Consider the following 23,992-nt stretch of genomic DNA (forward strand, 5'->3'; position numbering starts at 1 on the left):
ATGTTTTCTTATGTGTGTACAACAAAATCTATTTGGAAATTCTTTGTGAATTCCTGTTTTTGTCTTACCACACAATCTGTGTCAAATCCACACCTAGCCGTCCTCCTCCCTTTCTGTCCACCTTGCCCTCCCTTCTCTTTCTTTTACATATGTGACTGTACTTTTTGCAGTACATGTTGGATGCTGCTAGGAAATTGCAACCCAATTTATATGTAGTAGCTGAACTGTTCACAGGAAGTGAAGAACTGGACAATATCTTTGTGACTAGACTTGGCATTAGTTCCTTGATAAGAGGTAAGCTTGGTGAAGTCTATTTCTTGTCTAAAACTTCAGCTTTTCTTTAAGTGAAGTCATGTACTATCTTTATATGCATTGCTGAATCATTTTAACATAGCTAATATTCTATTAAATTGTCTATATGATGTTTTCTTTCATAACCCAATCTATTTCTTTAACTTTAATTATTTTTTAAATTTTCCTAATAGTTGTACAAAGGGAGAGAGCAAGGAAGGAAGGGAGGAGAGGAGGGAAAGAGGAAGAGAGAGATGGAAGGAGAGGAGGAAGAGAGAGGGAGGAAAAAAGGAAAGGAGGGAAAAAAGAAAGAAAGTGGGAGAGAAAATAAAAATATTTATTCAGACTGAAAGACCAGGGACAGGAATCAGCATTTGTGAGGCTAAGGGTAGAGGATTACAAGTTCAAGGCTAGCATGGGCTACAGAAGATCCTGTCTCAAAAAATAAAAATGACAATGGAGTAAATTGATAATTCACAAACAGAACCATGTTTTTATAGAAAACATGCAAGTCTGTTTTTCATCTCCTACCTAGATTTGATGTTTTTTTCCCATTGATTTGGTATGAATGATGTAACTGTGCATAAGTGAAACTACTGTTCCCATTTTTTCTTTCTCTCTCTTTTCTTTTGGTGGTACTGAGGTTTGAACTCAGGGCCCAGCACTTGATAGGCTGGCGAAATACCACTGAGCCATGCCTCCATCCCCTACAAGAGCTATTTTTTCTACAAGAGCTATTTCTCCAGTTAAGTTATTGGAAGACTTCTTAGCATTTGTAAACATTTAATTACTTGAAGTTTTATTTGTGATCTTGTTGATGGGGTCTATTTAAAAATCAGTCATGATAAGAAATGTAACCTCTCCTTGGATGCAAGTAATGGTGACTTTTAAAATCTTTTGTAATGCTCAACAGAGGCAATGAGTGCATACAACAGTCATGAGGAAGGAAGGCTGGTTTACCGGTATGGAGGAGAGCCCGTAGGATCCTTTGTTCAGCCCTGTCTGAGGCCTTTGATGCCAGCTATCGCCCATGCCCTGTTTATGGATATTACTCATGATAACGAATGTCCTATTGTGGTAAGCACCAGTCCTTTTCATGGATTTGTTGTACTAAATGTTTCACATTTAGTTATCTAAAACTTAGTGTCTATAATACCCACATACTCCAAAGTAGTAGCTTAGACTTATATGTGATTGTACTATATGGGTTTTAGAATGTTTTATGGTATGTTTTGTGGGCTGGGAATATGGCCTACTGGCAAGAGTGCTTGCCTCATATACATGAAGCCCTGGGTTCAATTCCCCAGCACCACATATATAGAAAACAACCAGAAGTGGCACTGTGGCTCAAGTGGCAGTGCTAGCCTTGAGTAAAAAGAAGCCAGGGACAGTGCTCAGGCCCTGAGTTCAAGCCCAGGACTGGCAAAAAAAAAAAAAAGAATGTTTTATGATATGTTTTAAATGAATGTATTTAACAGAACGTGTTTAAGTTGGGCATCAGTGGTTCACACCTGTTATCCTGGCTACTCAGAAGGCTTAGATCTGAGGGTCAGTGTCCATAGCCAGGACAGGAGAGTACATGAGACCCAGCCTTAATTAACTAACAGAAAAACCAGAAGTGGAGGTGCGCCAGGAATGGTGGAGTGCTAGCGTTGAGCAAGAAAAGCTAAGGGACGGCACCTTGGCTTTGAATTCAAGCCCCAGTATTGGCACACACAAAAAATGTATTTGTGTAATTATCATTTTACTTCATTGTGCAATACACTAGCACTTTGCATTTGAAAGAAAGTAAACTTGCTTTCTTCTCGTTTTCTAGCATAGATCTGCCTATGACGCTCTCCCAAGTACCACTATTGTTTCTATGGCATGCTGTGCTAGTGGAAGTACTCGAGGCTATGATGAGCTAGTGCCTCACCAGGTTTGTTCTCGTGCTGTTCCTTACCAGCCATGTGGATACCAACTTTGATCACTTTCATCCAAAGCCCTCATTGTAACTATAATGTATACATAGCCACATTGTCCCTTTCTCCAGATTTCAGTGGTTTCTGAAGAACGATTTTATACTTCGTGGAATCCTGGAGCCTCGCCCTCCAATACGGGTGATGTCAATTTCCAGAGTGGAATTATTGCAGCCAGGTGTGCTATCAATAAACTTCATCAAGAGCTTGGGGCCAAAGGTTTCATTCAGGCAAGAAACAACGTTTTCAGCATTTCATTCTGAAGGCCCACCAGCTTCCAGGCAGAGTGTTAACCTCATTGCTCTTCCCATTCCTCAGGTGTATGTTGACCAGGTGGATGAAGACATAGTGGCAGTCACCAGACACTCGCCCAGTACCCACCAGTCGGTTGTGGCAGTATCCAGAACTGCGTTCAGGAACCCCAAAACTTCCTTTTACAGCAAGGAAGTGCCTCAAATGTGCATCCCTGGTAATGCAGCCTGAGAACTGTTGTCATTACCTTCAATTGTATTCAGATGTTTCATGCCTTTGTCTTTATATGTCACGTGTAGCACAAGACAAACATAAATGTTGTTGAGACAAGGAATTCAAATCTTGGCTGATATTTTGTGTATATGTGCCAATACTGGGGCTTGAACTCAGGGGCTCACACTTTCACTTGTCTTTTGGACTGTTTGGGCCACAGATCCACTTCCATAGTTTTGGTAGTTAGGGTTGCTGCTCTACTGTTTAAGCCACAGATCCACTTCCATATTTTTGGTAGTTAATTGGTAATAAGAGTCTCACAGACTTTTCTGCCCTAGCTGGCTTTGAACTACAATCCTCAGATCTCAGCATCCTTAGTACCTAGGATTACAGGTGTGAGCCACCAGTGCCTCACTTGTATAACATATTTTTCCATGTGAATCAAACTCTGGAAAGAAATACTCTCAAAAGTTAAGCTTTTGAAAGTTGTGAAATAGGGCTGGAAATATGGCCTAGTGGCAAGAGTGCTTGCCTTGCATACATGAAGCCCTGGGTTCGATTTCTCAGCACCACATATATAGAAAATAGCCAGAAGAAGCGTTGTGGCTCAAGTGATAGATGCTAGCCTTGAGCAAAAAAAAAAAGCCAGGGACAGTGCTTAAGCCCCTGAGTCCAAGCGCCAGGACTGGCAAAAAAAAAAAAAAAGAAAGTTGTAAAATATTGTTTATATCTTATACATTGTTTTTCCCTAATACATATAAAATGGACATGTGTCTCATATCCTGGATAATCTTATTTGTATATTTGTGTATATGTGATGTGTGTATGTCTAAATGTATTTAAATAATACATATTTACATACATTACATATGTACATATTCATATGTATATGTAATTATATATTGTGTAAGCAAATGTATGTATATGTATACATATAAAATGGAAACCCCTTTAACTTACTATTTAAGACTCTTCATAAAAACCCATCTTCACCTACCATCAGCCCCATATCACACCACTATTTTAGCCACATAAATATTTTTGCTGGTCTCTACATAGTCTTACCTCTACCTTTACATAAATTGTTTATTTGTTTGTTTATTTTGTCAGTTGTGAGGCTTGAACCCAGGGCCTAAGTGTTGTTCCTGAGCCTCTGTGCTCAAGGCTAGTAGTGCTTTACCACTTGAGCCACAGTACCACTTCCTGGGCTGGCTTCAAACTGTGATTCTCAGATCTCAGCCTCCTGAGTAGCTAGATTAGAGGCATGAGTTACCAGTGCCTGGCTGTTTATATTCTTTAAGAACTAAAGTTCTACTTCCTTTGAACAATCACTGTCTCCCCTAAACATATAGCAGTTATAGTCTGTGTCTCTCTTTTGACACAGTTGTAAAACATGTCCCTCAAACTGTCTTTTTTGCAGAGTGGCTTAGTTCTAGATGTGTATATTCTATTTATTTGGTATTGTAGATGGCATTTTATAGCATGGCATGGGTCTGTGCAAGCATCAACTACTAGCCAATTCATTGAGAGAATGCAGATTCCCATAAAAATAATCACATTCCCTTTGTGTTGCTAGTTTCTAAATATGCATAACTCCAGTTTTTAAAAATGTTCAACCTGAAATGTTTTAGGTTTAAATAATCGTTATTTTCTTTGACGATATCTAAATTTATATTCAGTAATCTCTATGGTTGAATAGTTACTGTTCATGGTTAGGTGTTGTTAGTTGTTTGTATTTTTTAGGGCTGGGGATTGAACCTAGGGCCTCGTGTGCTTGGCACACAGTTTGCCACTGGCCTGTACTCCTAGCCCCTTAGTTTCTTTATCTAGAACTCAGTTACTGTACAGTGTTAGCTCAGCCTTTGTTTAGGTCACTGATTGCTCTCCAAACATTTCCCTTTGTCAGCTACAAAACTGATTTTTCACCGTTTCATGTGCTGCTACATTAGTATTTAATTTTTAATATTATTATGGTTATATTTAACTTTTGAGTATATACCAAGAATTATTTTTCACTAAAAATGTTATTCATTGCTAGGCAAAATTGAAGAAGTAGTTCTTGAAGCTAGAACTGTTGAGAGAAGCACAAACTCGTATAGGAAGGACGAGAAGTCAATCAATGGATTGCCAAATTTCACCGTAGAAATTAGAGAACATATTCAGGTATTTGGGATGCACTATTTCTACTCTTTAATATTTTAAGGACATTAGATTACTTGTATAGTGAATTGTTTTATATAATTTTTCCAAGCTGAATGAAAGTAAAATTGTTAAACAAGCTGGAGTTGCCACAAAAGGACCCAATGAATATATTCAAGAAATAGAATTTGAAAATTTAACTCCAGGAAGTATTATTATATTCAGGTATGTTCATTAGAGTTCACACTATTAACCTTACTTATATTTAAAATAGTTTTTATAACCTGTTCATTTTGAATAGGTTGCTCCTAAAAATTAACTGTTTTTTACTCACATTATTCAGAGTTAGCCTGGATCCACATGCCCAAGTTGCTGTTGGAATTCTTCGAAATCATCTGACACAGTTCAGTCCTCACTTTAAATCTGGGAGTCTGGCTGTTGAGAACTCAGATCCTATACTAAAAATCCCTTTTGCTTCGTAAGTGTGCACTGTTCTATAGAGATTATTGTGTTAGTGACTGGCCTGACTTGACTGATTTTATGTACCCTCCCATATCCTTGCTACTTACCCCTGGATGGTCCAAGGATCAGTAGTGTTAGCCCCTGCTACCAGAGACATTTTTTCCCTATTGCTTTCTCACACTTGCATGTGTGCCCATGTGTGCTTTGCCGTGTTATACTCACGTAGATGTACAAACATGCACGTGTACTTGGTTTTTCTCCTTTTTGTTTTTATTTATAGCTGGTAAAACTTCAGTATAATTTACCCAGTTGTCTTTACGTTCTGCTTCTTAGGATTGCCTCTAAATTAACCTTGGCTGATCTAAACCAGATACTTTATCGGTGTGAGTCGGAAGAACAAGAAGATGGCGGAGGCTGTTATGATATACCAAACTGGTCATCGCTTAAGTATGCAGGGCTCCAAGGTAAGCCAGTATAAAGTGATTAAACTTCTTTAACTGTCTTCTTTATAGAGATAAGCGTATGGGTTTAGAGCACAATGCCTGAGTTCATATTATGACTTTTCCCCCTACTCGTTGATTGTCTTTTGGTACATGACACCTCTAAGCCCCAGAAATTTCTGCCTCAACAAAATGTGCCTAATAGCTGGGTATGTTGGTGCACATCTGTGATCTCAGCACATAGGAGTCTGAGGTAGGAAGATCAAGGCCATAGTGATCTACATAGCAAGACCCTCCCTCAAAAAAGAATAATAATAAAAAAGTTGAATAATATTGTGTAAATCAGAAGACTATATGAGGATTAAATGGGATCATTCGCATAAAACACAAAAACAGATGTGGCACAAAGTACTCAGTAATAAGTATTAACCTAGAATTGTATTTTCTACGTCTTTCCTTCAGGTCATTTATGCTTCTTAAACATATGTTAGCCTTGATTAATACTTCTTGACTTGGTTTATCATATTATCAAATACAGAACTTTCCCAATGGAGCTCCAAATGGTACTAGGTTGTAACTATAACACAGTCTTCTTTTCCATTTGGTTGGACATTTTTATTACATGTTTGTTTTATCCTATAAAGAGAATGGGTAGTTTGAGTAGTGGTAAGATGGGTTAACTAAGTACTTAGCTATCAGTTTCATCTGCCTGTTTATATTCCACAGAACCTGCATTCTTGGTTCTGCACTTTCCCAGTGATTGTGCCTCCTTTTCATGGTGATTTTCTTATTCATCCACTGATATCTAGTTCACTTCTGTGCTACTATAACCTTACTTGGCCCTGGGAATATGGTCCTTTGAGGAGTGTGTGTGTGTGTATGAGTGGTATGTGTGTTAAGAAATAGTCATTACCACCAGACTCACTGGATTACACTGACTACCTGGAGAACAGTGGAGTAGAGAGTTAGACTTGCATGGTTCAGTGTTTGCCTCTAAAGTGGAGATAGTGTAAGTGTCTGCAGTGGGGACTGCTTAGGTTTGGAGTTAATACTTGTAAAGTACTTAGGCTTAGTTCCAGGTAAGCACTTAGAAAGCCTTAATATAAAATTATACTGCACAGATTGTTCTTTGAGAAAGTAGAGTATAGGTTTGTTTGTTTATTTACATACTTTTTTTTCTGACACCAGAGTTTGCTAGGCGGGCCCTCTATTCCTCCAGTGCCATGCCTCCTCACTCCCAGCCCTTTTTACTTAAATTTTCAGGTAGTACCCCACACTTTTTGCTCTGGCCAACTTGGACTGTGATCCTTCTGTAATCCTATAGCCAGGATGACAGGCTAGAACCACCACACCCAGCTTTTTATGCAGATGAATTTTCATGAACTTTTCATCCAGGCTGGACTTGAACCACAACCTCCCAAATCACTGCCTTGCACATGAGTTACCACACCCAGCAGTGTTATCTTTTTCATTGTTTTCTATCGCTTTTATATCTTTGACAAAACCAAGTACATATAAAATTTGCGTGAACTTTTCTGAGACTTTTTTTTTTTTGCCAGTTCTGGGCCTTGGACTCAGGGACTGAACACTGTCCCTGGCTTCTTTTTGCTCAAGGCTAGCACTCTGCCACTTGAGCCACAGTGCCACTTCTGGCCGTTTTCTATATATGTGGTGCTGGATAATCGAACCCAGGGCTTTATGTATACAAGGCAAGCACTCTTGCCACTAGGCCATATTCCCAGCCTGAAGTGATTTCTTAGCAGTTACTATTTTGTTGTTGTTGTTGTTTGCCAGTCCTGGGCCTTGGACTCAGGGCCTGAGCACTGTCCCTGGCTTCGTTTTTGCTCAAGGCTAGCACTCTGCCACTTGAGCCACAGCACCACTTCTGGGCATTTTCTATATAGGTGGTGCTGGGGAATCGAACCCAGAGCTTCATGTAGAAGAGGCATGCACTCTTGCTGCTAGGCCATATTCCCAGCCCTTCTGAGACTTTTTGTACTTAGAAAATTTTGGATTTTTTTCTAAAATATTCTTGTAATGCAAAATACTTTGTATACGAGTAATAAAGAAGTATGTATGTCATAAATTTTAATAAAATATTTTACTCCACTTTCACTCCAAACTATTAAACTCCATCTACTTGATTTAAAATATCACACTTGTTTTGTTTTTTTGCCAGTCCTGGGGCTTGAACTCAGGGCCTGAGCACTGTCCCTGGCTTCATTTTGCTCAAGGCCAGCACTCTACCGCTTGAGCCACAGTGCCACTTCTGGCTGAGGAATTGAACCCAGGGCTTCATGTATATGAGGCAAGCACTTTACCACTAGGCCATATTCCCAGCCTGTAAACACTTTTATAAGCTCTTTTTCTGACCTTTTTCTTCTTATTCTTATTGGTTCTGTCTTATGACATAACCGTGCTTACCTTTTCTAAATATAATTGCTCTCAGCTGATTTACTTCTTACTTTACAAGCAATCTCTCTTCCATCTAATAGTTGTTGTTTTGTTATTGTTGGTGATGATGATTTTGTGCTCGTACTGGGGCTTGAACTCAGGGCCTAGTACTCTCTTAGCTTTTTCGCCTAAGGCTGATACTGTACTACTGGAGAAAGTTCCAAGTTTGTCTATGTGGGCTAACTTTAAACCTCAATCCTCAGATCTCAGCCTCCTAAATAGCTAGGATTATAGGTATGAGCCACCAGCACCTGCCTACCTTTGATAGCTTAATAGTTTCAGCAACACACTGGATATTTCTAACAGATGGTTAATAGCACAAAATCAAATGTGATCTTTCTCCTAAGCAACATTCCATTGCCTCCTTTCCTGCTTCCTGTAATACTCCATAGTCTATCAGGTTTCATCCTCAGTAATCAGAAGTTATAATGTGTGGACACTTCCTCAAATTCTCTTTTGCAGACCATCCCCTCTTTCTATAGTCACCACCCTATTCAAACCAACTAACTAGTTTTCCAACCCCTTGTTCTTCCCACACAAATCGTTCCCCTTGGTCTCCGTCAGATCTGTTTTCTGAAACACTGCCATTCCCTTACTCAGCATGCCACCAGCATTTCCTGAGCAATGTTTAACTTCCCTGAAAGTGCTAGGACTGTGTTTTATTGTTACCTAGTCTGTCTATATTTTAAAGTTTACTTCCCAGGAAAGGTGAATGGAGAAAAAAGCCATATCTTAAATGTATTCTTTTTTTAGTTTCTGAAAACTTGGCACAGTAAAATCCACAAGTTCCAACTAAATGAGTTCAGTGAAATGGACACAGTAAGGCCAGAATAATTTTTTGTGCTAGTATTGGGGCTTTAACTCAGGGCTTTGTCCTCTTGCTTGGCTTATTTTTTCACAAGGATAGTGCTCTACCACTTGAGAGCTTGCTATTTGGAAATAAAACTCTCACAAATTTTCTGTCTCGGCTGGCTTTGAACCTCAGATCTCAGCCTCATAAGGAGCTATGATTATAGGAATGAGTTCCAAGTGTCTTCTGTTATATTTCAAAAGTTCTTTCCAAAGCTGGCTTTATTCTTGTATCACATTGGATTTTTTTCTCTGAAACCAATTATGTGATTCCCTTAAATCTGCCTGAATAATAATAATAATAATAATTAATAATAATAATAATAATACTGAATCTACCACATCTTAACATGAATACATACAGGCTTCTCAGTTTTCTTCTTGAAGTCAGGACAGATGTCTTGAATAGTATAGCATTAATAAAAAAAAAAAAAAACTAAGACAGTACCAGGACTTCTGACTCTTGGAAAGCTCTGAATAGCCCCTCTCCTGTGGCAGTCACCATCTGTTGTCTTGGTATCCTGGTCCATCATGTACTGCCTTTACCTGCCACCATGCTAAGCACCATTGTGGACTAGGCTGCCTTTGTGTCTTCCCTTCTGTGTTTACCCCAAGTCATTAGAGACTAGGGAATATTTCAGCTCTTCTAGTAATGTAAAAATGTCTGAAATTTCAGGATTGATGTCCATATTGGCAGAAATAAGACCAAAGAATGACTTGGGGCATCCTTTCTGTGATAATTTGCGATCTGGAGATTGGATGATTGACTATGTCAGTGGCCGGCTTGTTTCTCGATCAGGAAATATTGCTGAAGTAAGTAGATCTGTATTGTAGTACAACACAAATCAAGGTCATATAAAGATTAAATCACTATATTATGTATAATATTTACATTCATTCTTGAGCCATTTTCTTCCCTTCATTATCTTTAAGTTCTAATAAATGGAAAATCTAGTTTATCAACAACAGGATAGCAAAGTTGCTAGATTTGCCTCTTAACATATACTTAGCCTATAAACACAGCAAATTAACCTTTTAACTTGTTTTTATAACAGGTTGGTAAATGGTTGCAAGCTATGTTCTTCTACCTGAAGCAGATCCCACGATACCTCATCCCATGCTACTTCGATGCTATTTTAATTGGCACATACACAACTCTTCTAGATACAGCATGGAAGCAGATGTCAAGGTATAGACAACAGAGCTCTAGTAATGGAAATGTCTTTGTAAAAACTGTATGCAGGGGCTAGGAATATGGCCTAGTGGCAAGAGTGCTTGCCTTGTATACATGAAACCCTGGGTTCAATTCCTCAACACCACATATATAGAAAAGGCCAGAAGTGGCTCTGGCTCAAGTGGCAGAGTGCTAGCCTTGAGCAAAAAGGAGCCAGGGACAGTGCTCAAGCCCTGAGTCCAAGCCCCAGGACTGGAAAAACAAACAAACAAACAAAACACCTATGCAGTGTCACTTGACAGGTGCTTTTAAAAGAACAGAACATAGCTGGGTGCCAGTGGCTGTAATCCTAGCTCCAAAAGAGGCTGAGATCTGAGAATTGGGGTTCAAAGACAGCTTAGCTGCCAAATTTATGAGATTTTTATTTCCAATTAACAAGCAAAGAGTTGGAAGTAGAGACAAGGTTCAAGTGGTAGAGTACCAGCCATGAACAAATAAGCCTAAAGAGAGCAAGAAGTCTGGAGTACAACAGTACCAACACAAAAGTTTTTCTAAAACAGGGAAGAAGAAAGAAAAGACTGAAACTAAAGGAATTGTCATAGATTTAGAGCTGAGGAAATTTTTAAATAGACAGTAAATTTTTTAGCATCCTTTTAGTTTGTAGTATATCAAAGAAAATTTAGATACTAAAAATCTTTTCTGTAAACCCAGTAAAATAGTGTTTTATATTATTTGTTTTTATCTATTCAGTATGGTTGGATGATCATATTTTTAAGCATATATGGTTTTTCATCACTTAAAAGAAAAAATACTCTGCTATTATTTTTTTAGCACAGATATTTTAATAGTATGAAATGAGATTTTCATTAAGGGTTTATCTACAGTTCAAAGCTCACTTTTTATGAGGTGTCACATCCGTGAAACCCTTTTAGGGACATAAAATTCTGAAAGGATATCACCAGAAGCTATGTAAACATTTCACCTAAGGGCAAAGAGAAAGTTCTGGATGTTTTCACAAGGAAACCCAAGGAGGACAATCAGTATGAAACAAGTTCAACATGGTCATACATTTCTTGGTAAAAGAACTAGAGTGAAAAGCCCAAGCTGGGGTATAAGTGGGAGAAGAAAGCAAGCATGGTTCAAACAGATCACATGAGGAAACCCAGGACAAATGCTGGCTTTGGCATTATCTAGGTTATCTCTATTCTTTTTTCTTTTTTGTCATAGATGACTCTAATAATAACAATAGTCTTATTGTTGCAGAACCAGTCCAAATCCTACCAAGTTAAAACGAAGTCCCTCACTGACTTTCGGGTGTAGGTAGTACCCCAGGTCCTCCCACACAAAGAGAGATCAGTTCTTGCAAGAAAGCTCCATTGTGCCTTGATGATGTTTGTGGTAGGATGGCATTGGATTAGGCCACACATGTTCCAGTGCTGTTCTGCTGACTGACAAACAAGTGGGGAGGAGACTGGACCTCATTACTCAATTAACTTCTTGGGCCTTGAAGAAGCAACGCAGGTAGAAGACATGCCAGGTGGCTAGTCTGATGAGGCAGAACATTGAAAAGATGCTTAAGTACAGGACCCGAGTGTTTGTTGACTCATTGGTGTCACACATCTCCTCCCACTTCTTCATGTAAGCAAAATCATTAACGATAGATTCTGAAAGGTCTTCGAGACGTTGGAGTTCCACCTCTAATGGTTTGAGTTTCTCCACTTTGGCAATCTCTTCATAATTTTTTGCCTCCACTCCATGCTTCATACCTAAGATCACGAGTTGGGCAGGTATCCGCCCTGTTCTCTTGCTCTCAAAACACACTTCAAACATATCATAATCTTCAGCAGTAAAGGCAAACTTTCCCTTAGATGCATCTTCCTTGGAGTACAGAATATGGCCAACAGAATCTGTGATCTTGAGGTGGGTGCGCAGGCCTCCAGCGCCCCCAGACTGGTCCGTGATCTCCTAGGTGCCGGTCACTAACAAGTCCTTGTGGATCTCTTCGCGGAGACACTGGCGAGAATTAATGGGCAGATGGAAGGAGATGGCAAGGACCAAGCTGGGGCCAAGCAGGAAGAGAAACAGCAATACCAACTGGCAAGGGCAAAGCCAGGCCAGTGGGTCGGACAAACCAGAAATGGTGTCAGAGACTTGTTCCACTCTGCTATTATTATCAATTACATTTGCCTTAGGTGGTGAGATTCTATAAAATAATATGACAAATTGAAATGGACCCATGAGAGCCACCAAATTAACTTGGACATCATTTCAGAGGGGATAAAAAGGCTTCAACTGTACCATTTGTTTCACAGTAAACCATGAACTTCGATAGCTAACTAAAATAAATGGTGGCCAGGTCCCACTGGCTCATGCCTTTAATCCTAGCTAGTCAGGAGGCTGAAATCTGAGAACCACAGTTCAAAGCCAGCCAGAGCAGTAAGGTCAATGAGACTCTTATCTCCAATTAACCAGCAAAAACAAAAAACAGAAAACACAAATGGAGCTATAACTAGTAGTAGAACATCAGTCTTGAGCAAAAAAGCTGAGACAGTTTCCCAACTCTGAGTTCAACCCTAATCCTGGCAATAAATAAATAAGTAATTAAATAAAAATATGAAAGCAAGTTTGAAATCTAAGTAAACTCGACATTTTTTAAGTTACAGTATCAAATACACACATTTGTATAGAAAAATCACATAATGGGAAGAAAACCAAGTGAAATAAGACCGCTAAAATATTTGGTAGTTCTGCAACTGTTTTAAAATGGCTCGTTTTTTGTTGCAGCTTTGTTCAGAACGGCTCCACCTTTGTAAAGCACCTTTCACTGGGTTCTGTGCAAATGTGTGGAGTGGGGAGATTCCCCTCACTGCCCCTCCTCTCACCCTCGCTTGTGGATGTGCCGTGCAGGCTGAACGAGATCACCAAGGAGAAGGAGCAGTGCTGTGCTTCTCTGGCCGCAGGTAAGGAGTCTCAGAGAAGTCAAAACGCGCAAATCATAGCGCTCAAGAAGGGAAACCTGTGAGAAATGATCGTGTCCTTTAAGTTCATGATGTTATTCAAGACTTTTGTTCTGTTGTTTAGTAAAGTTTCATAGATGCTCACTTGTAAAAATACTAATCTTACTTACCATTTATTTACAACTACACACCAAACATTTATGTGTAGTTGTATTTTGGCTGGTTAATACATTTCTTCTATAAGGTTCTGTTTTTGTTTTTGTTTTTCCAACTGTATTCTTCAGTGTTTAAAAAGAAACCCAACTTGGCAACTACCAACAGTCACAAATCCAAATAAGCAAGTCCACTTAAGGACATGCTTTTCATTTTAGGAATATCCATCAGATTTCTGGAACATACTTAGTATGTGAGGCTTTTGAATTTAGAACTCTGTAAACTAAATTGAAACACATAAAACTTTAGGAGAGGGGCTGGGGATATGGCCTAGTGGCAAGAGTGCCTTCCTCGGATACACGAGGCCCTAGGTTCGATTCCCCAGCACCACATATACAGAAAACAGCCAGAAGCGGCGCTGTGGCTCAAGCGGCAGAGTGCTAGCCTTGAGCAAAAAGAAGCCAGGGACAGTGCTCAGGCCCCGAGTCCAAGGCCCAGGACTGGCAAAAAAAAAAAAAAAAAAAAAAACTTTAGGAGAAAAGTAATTCAATCATATAGTATCTATAGTATTATCTGTAGAAATAGAAATTACCATTTTATTTAGGACAGTTGTAAAAAATTATAAAAATGTCAGGCATATAACTTTTTTTTTTTTTTTTTTTTTTTTTTTTTTTTTGGCCAGTCCTGGGCCTGGGACTCAGGGCCTGAGCACTCTCCCTGGCTTCTTTTTGCTCAAGGCTAGCAGAGTACTCTGCCACTTGAGTCACAGCGCCCCTTCTGGCCATTTTCTGTATATGTGGTGCTGGGGAATTGAACCCAGGGCCTCATGTATATGAGGCAGGCACTCTTGCCACTAGGCCATATCCCCAGCCCTTGGCATATAACTTATATCACAAAGTAGAAGTATAATCAGTAAGTAGAAACAAATTCTAATATTTGCTTCTAGCATCCTGATGGGGTCTTTTGCCTGATCCATCCTGGTAAAAAATAGAACTGTACTCAAACTAACCAATAGATCTTGAACGAACTTATTTTAAGACACTGAGAATGCCTTTCTGTGGTAATATTATTGCAAGACAATTGTAATTGTAAACTTTTACAATAATTGACAAAGTAACTCCAACTATGTGTGATTGACAAGTTTTAAACTCTTAAAGGTCAAAAAAGATGATATAAACATTTCCTTACATCAATGCCAGAAATTTTTATAGCTTTCTTTCTTATTAGTAGGATGGGGGTCCTAGGGAAGGGAAAGAAAAACAGGGTGTAATATATTATTACAAGAAATGTACACACCACCCTACTATGTAACTGTACCCTTTTTGCACAACACCTTGTCAAAAAATTTGTGTTTAATTAATAAATAAATTTTAAAAAGAGGATGGGGGTGGGATCTTGCTATATAACCTAGAATGGCTTCAAACTTATTATTATTATTAATTTTTTAATTTTTTTTATTTTTGGCCAGTCCTGGGCCTTGGACTCAGGGCCTGAGCACCTTCCCTGGCTTCTTCCCGCTCAAGGCTAGCACTCTGCCAACTGAGCCACAGCGCCCCTTCTGGTCGTCTTCCATATATGTGGTACTGGGGAATCGAACCAAGAGCTTCATGTGTAGGAGGCAAGCACTCTTGCCACTAGGCCATATTCCCAGCCCAGCTTCAAACTTATGATCCTCCTTCCTTGGCCTCCTGAGTGCCAATATGATAGGCAGCCACCACCATGGTCACTTAGCTTTCACTTTTTTGCCTATATGTACCCGTCATGGGGCTTGAACTCAGGGCCTAGACTCTGTCCCTGAGCTTTTTTTTGCTCAAGGCTAGTGCTCTACCACCTGAATCACAGCTCTGTTTCAGGATTTTTTTGTGTAGCTAATTGGCAATAAGACTTTTCTGCTCAGACTGGCTTGGAAGCACAATTCTCAGATCTCAGCCTCCTGAGTAGCTAGGATTACAGGCATGAGCCCACCAGTGCCCAGCTAGTTTTTACTTCTTAACAAATAAACTGCAGGTATTTAGGATACAACAATTCATACTCATTCTTGAATCTGTCTACATATTACATGTAATATGTTAAAGCACTGGGAAGTCTCTATGACATGAACACTGTGTATAACCATTGTCATTGTCATAATTATCTTCAGCCATCTATGTATGACAACTATGTATGAATAATACCCAGCATGTTTGAGGAAATTGTGTAACATCACTTTGGGTACATCATATGAAAAAATGTCCAATGCTGCCTCTAATTCTTTTCTTTTCTTCTTTTTCTTTTTCTGTACTGGGGTTTGAACTTGACCTCATGCTTCTTTGGCTGGCACTCTACCACTTGATGAATGCTTCCAGTATTGCATTTTTCTGGTTACTTTATAAATGAAAGTCCAGCAAACTTTTCCAGCTGGGCTGGTTTCAAACCTCAATGCTCCAGATCTCAGCCACCTATGCAGCTGGGATTACAGGCATGAGCCACCGGCACCTGGCTAATTCTGATCTTTCAAAATAGAAGAAATGAATGTCTAGTTCCCAAGAAACTAAAAAACAAACAAAACCAATAGCCAGAAACTTTAATTGTGAAGTACTTGTAAGAACTGCCAGATTGTTCTTCTTAGTGAAGTTCTTCCATGTTTCAGTGTATGCCCTAGCATTTAGGCTTTTATTTCATTTACTCAATAAATACTTATAGGAATATATTATGTGTCAGTTATAATTTTCAGAAATAACTTCAGTTGTAATTTTTAATGTGGTGAAAAAGCAAATACACTTTCTGCCATCCTAAGACTAACTTTCTACTTGGGAGATAGAAGATATAGTCATTGAATAAATGAGAAACAAGGAAATTTCAGATATAATTTTGAGATACATTCAACTATATATGAAAATAGGATGAAGAATCTCATTGAAGCTGAGTACTGGTAGCTTATGCCTATAATCCTAGCTACTCAGGAGGCTGAGATCTGAGGATCACAGTTCAAAGCCAGCCCAGGTTAGAGAAGTTTGCTAGAATCTCAATTGCAAAGTGGTAGAACAGATTCCTAATATGCTGTGGGCCATGATTTCAAACTCTAGTGCCTCATAAATAAACAAGCAGATGCTATAATTTTAAAACTTCAGAGCTGGATATATAGCATATAGGGCTGAAATCCCAGCCTTAAGGAGGCTGATGCAGGAGGATCGTGAATGAGTTCCTGTTGTATTTTTTAAAAAAATTTTTTAAAGTGCTTATAATTCTAGCTACTGATATCAGAAGGATGGTGGTCCTTGGCTAGCCTGGACAGAAAAGTGTATGACTCCTCATCTCAAAGGAAATAAACTGGATGAGGTAGCATATGCCCATCATCACAGAGATGACCTGCTTATAAGCATATTAGGTCCTGGAAGAGATACCTTCTCTCAAAAAGAACTAGCCAGAAAAGTACTGCAGACATAGCTCAGCAGAAGAGTGCTACCGTCCAGGTATTGAGGTCTTGAGTTCAAACCCCAGTACTACCAACGGAAGAAAGAAAAGGATAGAAAATCAGGTAATGTGGAGGGTTATAAACAAAATAAAACATGACATAATCTTGTAACTGTTACCTCCTTATGTTTTACTGTATACATAACTATTTGATATAAATGGGACCGAAGTCTATTATCTATAGTTTGACTTTTTTTCAATTTATATTCTGGGTAACTATGTCAATAAACAAGTTGACATGGACTTTTTTTTTTTTTTTTTTGGCCAGTCCTGGGGCTTGGACTCAGGGCCTGAGCACTGTCCCTGGCTTCTTTTTGCTCAAAGCTAGCACTCTGCCACTTAAGCCACAGTGCCACTTCTGGCCGTTTTTTCTGTATATGTGGTGCTGAGGAATCGAACCCAGGGCCTCATGTATACCAGGCAGGCACTCTTGCCACTAGGCCATATCCCCAGCCCCACTTGACATGGACTTTTAAGTGACAAATAATACTCTATTGTTTGTATTTATTGCACATTCAAAGGGTGATATAGGTAGGCACCAGTGGCTCATGCCTGTAATTCTAGCTGTTCTGATCTGAGGATCAAGGTTCAAACCCAGCCCTGTCAGAAAAGTTCACGAGGTACTTATCTGCAGTTAACCAGCAAAAAGCCAGAATTAGAAGTTTGACTCCAGTGGCAAAGCACCAGATTTGAGCAAAAAGCTAAGCAAGAGCATAAGGCCCAGGATGGATGTGTGTGTGTGTGTGTGTGTGTGTGTGTGTGTGTGTGTGTGTGTGTAACTCAAGTGGCAGAACACCACCTGTGAACAGTAAATGCTAAGCAAGAACACCAGGCTAAAGGTGGGTGCCAGTGGCTCACACCTGTAATCCTAGCTACTCAGAAGGCTGGTATATGAGGATTCTGTTTCAAAGCCAGCCCAGGAAGGAAAGTCCATGGGACTCTTATTTCCAATTACCCACCAGAAAACCAGAAATGACACTGTGCCTCAAAGTGGCAGAGCACTAGCCTTAAGCAAAAGAGCATAGGGACAGAGCCCAAGTCCTGAGTTGAAGCCCTATGACTGACCAAAAACAAAAATTAGAACAATGAAACCTGCTGAAATTTTATTAGGAAGGGGAAGGAGGATAAGGGAGATCAAAGGAGGGTGTATTCATTGGAACACATTGTGTACAGAGGTAGAAGTGTCACAATGAGATTCCTCCCTCCCATATAACTACTTATTTTATGACTTTCCATGAAACCAGGTACTGGTGTCTCATGCCTGTAACCCTCGCTGCTCAGGAGGCTGAGATATGAGGCTCATGGTTCAAAACTAGCCTGGGCAGGCAAGTCCCTGAGACTCTTACCTCCAATTAAGCACTTAAAAAGCCAGAAGTGAAAGTATTGCTCAAGTGGTAGAGTGCTAGTATTGAGGGAGAAAAAACAACAACAACAACAACAACTAAGGGACAGCACCCAGGCCCTGAGTTCAAGCCCCAGGACTGGCACCAAAAAAAAAAAAAGAAAAGAAAAGAAAATGCCTTTCCATGAAAATATAATACTTTTAAAAAATCACTGACAAAATTTACGTATGTCTGTTTTGTACAAAGTATAGCACTGTACCTTAAAGTTTAACACATTTTGCTAAGTGTCCTCCAGGTTCCATACTTAGCTGGATTTCATATCCTTAATGTCAAGGGAGAATCTTGTAGAGTATATAATTCATGTTATACTCCATTACATTATATGGCAAAATTTGAGCTCTGATTTTAAGCTTATAATTTATTAAAAGAAAGTGCTCCATATTCAAGATGCATTCCAATGGACTCATTTGGGAATTCTTTTCTGGTTGTGATTCTTGGTGCTAGAGGTGTGTCCAGCAATAGTGCTTGCCCAATTCTGGTCTTAATCTTCTCTGAGTCACTGATGTGGTCAAGAATCTCATAAGACTGCGGGACCTTGCTCCACAAAAGCTGACTGAAGTGTAGAAATGTATCCCACAGATAATTTTAGAACTTTGGCAGACTACTTGTCACTTGCCTAGGTTTAGTGTTGTAAAGTAATGCAGTTGATAGTTATGATTGATATATTATTGCTTTGTCATCTTTTCTGTTAGGCTTACCTCATTTTTCTTCTGGTCTTTTCCGCTGCTGGGGCAGGGATACATTCATTGCACTTAGAGGTCTACTACTGGTTACTGGACGCTATTTAGAAGCCAGGTAAGAGATTCTGTAAAAGTTGCAATGCAGTCTTATAAATCTCTCAGTCTTTTGTACCTGCTTGTCCAAGTTCCCTTTTCATCCATCTGTTCCCAGCACTTTGGTGGTATGTTTTACATACATTTAAATTTTTTCATTTATCATCTTTTTATTGAATAGAACCTCAGAATTTCAATGGAAGAAAAAGTTACTAAGTTCTAATCTTCCATATTGCGGATCAAGTTACCTTTAGCGTTTGTAAATTTATCCCAATAAATTAAAATTTGCAGTCATTTTATGCCCCTAGAATGAAGAGTTGATGATGCCCTCATCTCAACAAAGAAACTCTATGTAGTGGTTCATTCTTATAATTCTGCCTACACAGAAGATGTGGATAGGCACATTGTGGTTCTAGGCCCGCCCTGAGCAGTAGTATAATACCCTATCTGAAAACTAAAAAGTGAAATGAGAAATGTGGCTCAAGTGGTAAAACATACATTTAGGAAGCCCAGGGTTCTGAATTCAAACAAACGCTAGTACTGAAAAAAAAAATCAAGTGCTTATTCTGTAATATGATTTTACAAACAGACAAAGAAACAAGGGCAAATGAGAAAACACTTAAAACAGTCACCAAAAGTGACCATTTTGTTGTTTGTTTGTTTTTTTAGTGTTTGTTTTCATTTCAAATGACCCACTTACCTGGTTGTTTTAGGAACATTATTTTAGCGTTTGCTGGTACCCTGCGGCATGGTCTCATACCTAATCTCCTTGGTGAAGGAACGTATGCCAGGTACAATTGCCGGGACGCCGTGTGGTGGTGGCTGCAGTGCATCCAAGACTACTGTAAAATGGTTCCCAATGGTCTCGACATCCTCACGTGCCCCGTGTCCAGGATGTACCCCACTGATGACTCTGCTCCTTTGCCTGCTGGCGCATTGGTAAATCTCTTTTCTTAAGTAATGCTTCCTTAAACATGATTGTGTGTGTATGTGCGCGTGCACGCACGTGTGTGTGTGTGTGTGTGTGTGTTTGCCTGCGCTGGTACTGGAGCCTGGATGCTGTCACTTAGCTTTTTTTCTTAAGGCTAGCACTCTACCGCCTGAGCCACAGCCCCACTTCTGGCTTTTTGGTGGTTAATTGGAGATAAGACTCTCAAGGACTTTCCTGCCTGGACTGGCTTTGAACCACAATCCTCAGATCACAGACTCCTGAATAGCTAGGACTTCAGATGAGAGTCATTAGCACCTGGCTCAAATATAATTTTTGTTGTTGTTTAACCTAAAATATAACTACGAATCCAAATCTTAGGAAATATTCCCGTTATCACTGTTTATTTAGGATATACTAGTGCTTTCAGGGTTTGCAGTGAGTTTTTCTTTGCATCATGGTAGAAGTGGGGATGTGTATAGAAATGTCATTGCAGAAAGACATAGAAGAATTATGTGGTCTTATTAAAGGGAAGTGGGAGAGCTAGAAGTGGCTTTCAGGGAACATTTCTGAAAATAGCTAAATTTCACCTTCTCTGGACCTAAAAGGTAAGCAGGGTTGCAAGAGAGATGGAGTCTAGGAATGATAAGCGCTTGTCTGGTATGCATGAAACCTTGGGCTCCATCCCCAGCTTGCACACCCACAGATGGCAGAAATAGTAAAGCTGCATTGATTGAGGCAGTTTAGGACCCACTGCTCAATCTAGTGTGAGCAGTGGTGAAAGACTGTTAAATGAGGGAGCCAGGTTATGAGGGCCTTGACCCCCAGTCCAGGGCATTCTGAATAGTTCATAGATGGGGCAGTAATTTTTTCCCCACTCAGAAATAACACCCCACTTCTGATCTGTTCTCATCATTTGTTGCATATGTGATGTGGTGTGGGTCAGAGCTACTTCTGGCCTACAATAGGCTGTTGATCCCGTGATGTTTACATCATGAAGTACTCAGACACTTGTTCAAAATGATCTCCATTGATACTCTGTTGTCAACTGACCGGTTTCAGTTTGGTGACTGTAGGCTTACTTTATCAGATTTAGATAGTTACATTGTTTTCCCAAAGTTTGTTAAAAAAAAATCATAAAATTCCATAGCATTTTATTTGTATTTTTATTTATTTATTTATTTATTTATTTATTTATTTATTTATTTATTTTGGCCAGTCCTGGGCTTTGGACTCAGGGCCTGAGCACTGTCCCTGGCTTGTTTTTGCTCAATGCAATGCTAGCACTCTGCCACTTGAGCCACAGCGCCACTTCTGGCCATTTTCTGTATATGTGGTGCTGGGGAATTGAACCCAGGACCTCCTGTATACGAGGCGAGCATTCTTGCCACTAGGCCATATCCCCAGCCCATCCATAGCATTTTAAAAGCATTTCATAGGTGTTCTTTTATTACTTCTACCAGAATTTTTACATGATAATCTCGTTCTTGAGGTTTCCAGTATAATATAATTGGAAATATACTTGAATAACTCTAAACATTTTACTTGTAATATTCTTTGCCTTACCTTTAAAATATGATTACATATCTCTTGAGTATCACATTTATTATTTATGTGGTTAAAAAAAGTTATTTATGTGTTCCTTACATTCACTGTAGAATATTTTTCTTACTTATGTTTTTATTATTTTTTTTAATGTGCTGATGCTAGTAGGGCTTAAACTCCAAGCCTCATATTCTCTCATTGTTTTTTGTTTGTTTGGTTGGTTTGTTTTTGTTTTTGTTTTGCCAGTCCTGGGGCTTGGACTCGGGCCTGAGCACTGTCCCTGGCTTCTTTTTGCTCAAGGCTAGTACTCTTATCAATTGAGCCACAGCGCCACTTTTGGCTTTTTCTGTTTAGGTGGTGCTGAGGAATCGAACCCAGGGCTTCATTCATGCTAGGCAAGCACTCTACCGCTAAGCCACATTTCCCAGCCCTCTCTCTTGTTTTTTTCACTCAAGACTAGCACTGTACCACTTGAGCCACAGCTTTATTTCTTCCATTTTACTGGTTAGAGATATGAGTTTCACCAATCTTACTGCCTGGGCTGGCTTCAAAATGCAATTCTCAGATCTCAGGCTCCTGAGTAACTAGCATTATAGGTGTGAGCCACCAGCACTTGGCTCTTTTCTTACTTTTTATTTTATTTTTTGGCTAGTTCTAAGGCTTAAACTCATCACCTCTTGCTCTCGCATGGCTTGCTTACTCACAACTGACAAACTACTTGAGTTATACCTCCAGCCTGGCTTTTATGGCTAATTGGAAATGGAGCCTCACAGACTTTTCAGCCCTGGCTGACGCACCAATTTATTTCTACTACCTAATATACTACCTGATAAATTAACAAATGATAAATATTATTAGGTACATAAATAAATGTGATTATATATAACATATATTACACTTTTATACATATATAACATATATTATTAACGTAGGTAAGAAGAGCTATGCCATTTTAAAATGGAGGTTCTGCATGACATACTAGATACATTATTTTGTATTATACTAATAGAAACTACATGTTCTCACTAGATTCATTTACATATATCTACAAAATTACAAATGATTTAATATCTCTTATCTGAATAAACCAGTAGTGTCAAATACTCACATGCCAATTGTATCCTTTATGGTACAGGATATCCTTTTTTCTTTTTCTTTTTCTTTTTTTTTTTTTTTTTTGCCAATTCTGGGGCTTGAACTCAGGGCCTGAGCACTGTCCCTGGCTTCTTTTTTATTTTGCTCAAGGCTAGCATTCTACCACTTGAGCCACATCGCCACTTCTGGCCTTTTCTATATAGGTGGTGCTGAGGAATTGAACCCAGGGCTTCATGTATATGAGGCAAGCACTCTTACCACTAGGCCATATTCCCAGCCCTCTTTTTTTTTTTCCTCATCCCCACCAGTCCCTATGTCTCTTCCCATTGCTTAGTTGAGGATCTCGGGGAGGATGAGGGCCTGTCCTTTCTAATGGAGGTAACACCCATGTGTTTGCAACAGGACCAGCCGCTGAGTGAAGTCATACAGGAAGCCATGCAGAGGCACATGCAGGGCATTCAGTTCCGGGAGAGGAATGCTGGGCCGCAGATAGATCGAAACATGAAGGACGAAGGTAATCACTAATTCCACCATCTAGATCCACTTGTGTGGTAAAAATAAACCTTGCAATTGGTTGTTAACTTTGCAAATATTTTCAGGCAAACCCTCCAGATCTAATGATGAGAAAGATTAACATAGTTCTTGAGCTCACCATGTTTTTTGGGGTTTTTTTTGGCCAGTACTGAGCCTTGGACTCAGGGCCTGAGCACTGTCCCTGGCTTCTTTTTGCTCAAGGCTAGCACTCTGCCACTTGAGCCACAGCGCCACTTCTGGCCGTTTTCTGTATATGTGGTGCTGGGGAATCGAACCCAGGGCCTCATGTATACGAGGCAAGCTCTCTTGCCACTAGGCCATATCCCCAGCCCTCACCATGTTTTTTGTTTTTGCCTGTCCTAGGGCTTGAACTCAGGGACTAAGCACTGTCCCTGAGCTGCTTTTGCTCAAGGCTATCCCTCTACCACTTGAGCCACAGCTCCACTTATGGTTTTTTTCTGTGTATGTGGTACTGAGGAATTGAACCCAGGGCTTCATGCATGCTAGGCACACACTCTACCACTAAACCACATTCCCAGCCCTTCACCATGGTTTTTAGTTTCCAAAGGAAAGATAAAATGTGATTTCTGTGTTTGTGTGCGTGTGAGAGAGAGAAAGAGACAGAGAGGGAAATATTGGGTTTAAACCAGGGTCCTGTGCTTACTAGGCAGGCCCTCTATCCCTAAGATATACCTACAGTCCTTTTGTGTACTTGTTTTTTGTTTTTTGCTTTTTGTATTTTTTTGGTCCCAATCCGAGAGCTTGAACTCAGGTCCTGGGCACTCTCCCTGATCTTTTTTGCTCAAGGCTATTACTCTACCACTTGAACTACACCTCCATTTCTGACTTCTAGCTAATTGGAAATAAGAGTCTTGGACTTTTCTGCCCAGGATGATTTTGAATGGCGATCCTCAGATCT

At 39.6% G+C, this 23,992-nt stretch overlaps 1 protein-coding gene and 1 pseudogene across 4 annotated transcripts in view; one reads left to right on the plus strand and one right to left on the minus strand.

The window, feature by feature from the left end:
- The window catches only part of Agl (amylo-alpha-1, 6-glucosidase, 4-alpha-glucanotransferase), a 60,587-nt gene that overhangs the window by 24,394 nt on the left and 12,201 nt on the right, over positions 1-23,992 (plus strand). For all 3 annotated transcript variants that reach the window (XM_048352027.1, XM_048352029.1, XM_048352028.1), the window contains exons 13-27: positions 171-294; positions 1,205-1,368; positions 2,108-2,209; positions 2,324-2,479; positions 2,568-2,718; positions 4,753-4,877; positions 4,966-5,078; positions 5,197-5,331; positions 5,649-5,779; positions 9,735-9,871; positions 10,114-10,247; positions 13,017-13,192; positions 18,891-18,993; positions 19,685-19,910; positions 22,942-23,053. In XM_048352027.1, the coding sequence (XP_048207984.1) occupies positions 171-294; positions 1,205-1,368; positions 2,108-2,209; positions 2,324-2,479; positions 2,568-2,718; positions 4,753-4,877; positions 4,966-5,078; positions 5,197-5,331; positions 5,649-5,779; positions 9,735-9,871; positions 10,114-10,247; positions 13,017-13,192; positions 18,891-18,993; positions 19,685-19,910; positions 22,942-23,053 (2,089 nt within the window). The remainder of the gene's footprint in view (positions 1-170; positions 295-1,204; positions 1,369-2,107; positions 2,210-2,323; positions 2,480-2,567; positions 2,719-4,752; positions 4,878-4,965; positions 5,079-5,196; positions 5,332-5,648; positions 5,780-9,734; positions 9,872-10,113; positions 10,248-13,016; positions 13,193-18,890; positions 18,994-19,684; positions 19,911-22,941; positions 23,054-23,992) is intronic.
- Positions 11,718-12,470, minus strand: LOC125354414 (annotated as a pseudogene). Its single transcript, XR_007211488.1, has one exon. The product of XR_007211488.1 is annotated as a transmembrane emp24 domain-containing protein 10-like (transcript).

Source organism: Perognathus longimembris, chromosome 7, assembly GCF_023159225.1.
Source record: "Perognathus longimembris pacificus isolate PPM17 chromosome 7, ASM2315922v1, whole genome shotgun sequence".
In the NCBI taxonomy this organism is placed as follows: domain Eukaryota; kingdom Metazoa; phylum Chordata; class Mammalia; order Rodentia; family Heteromyidae; genus Perognathus; species Perognathus longimembris.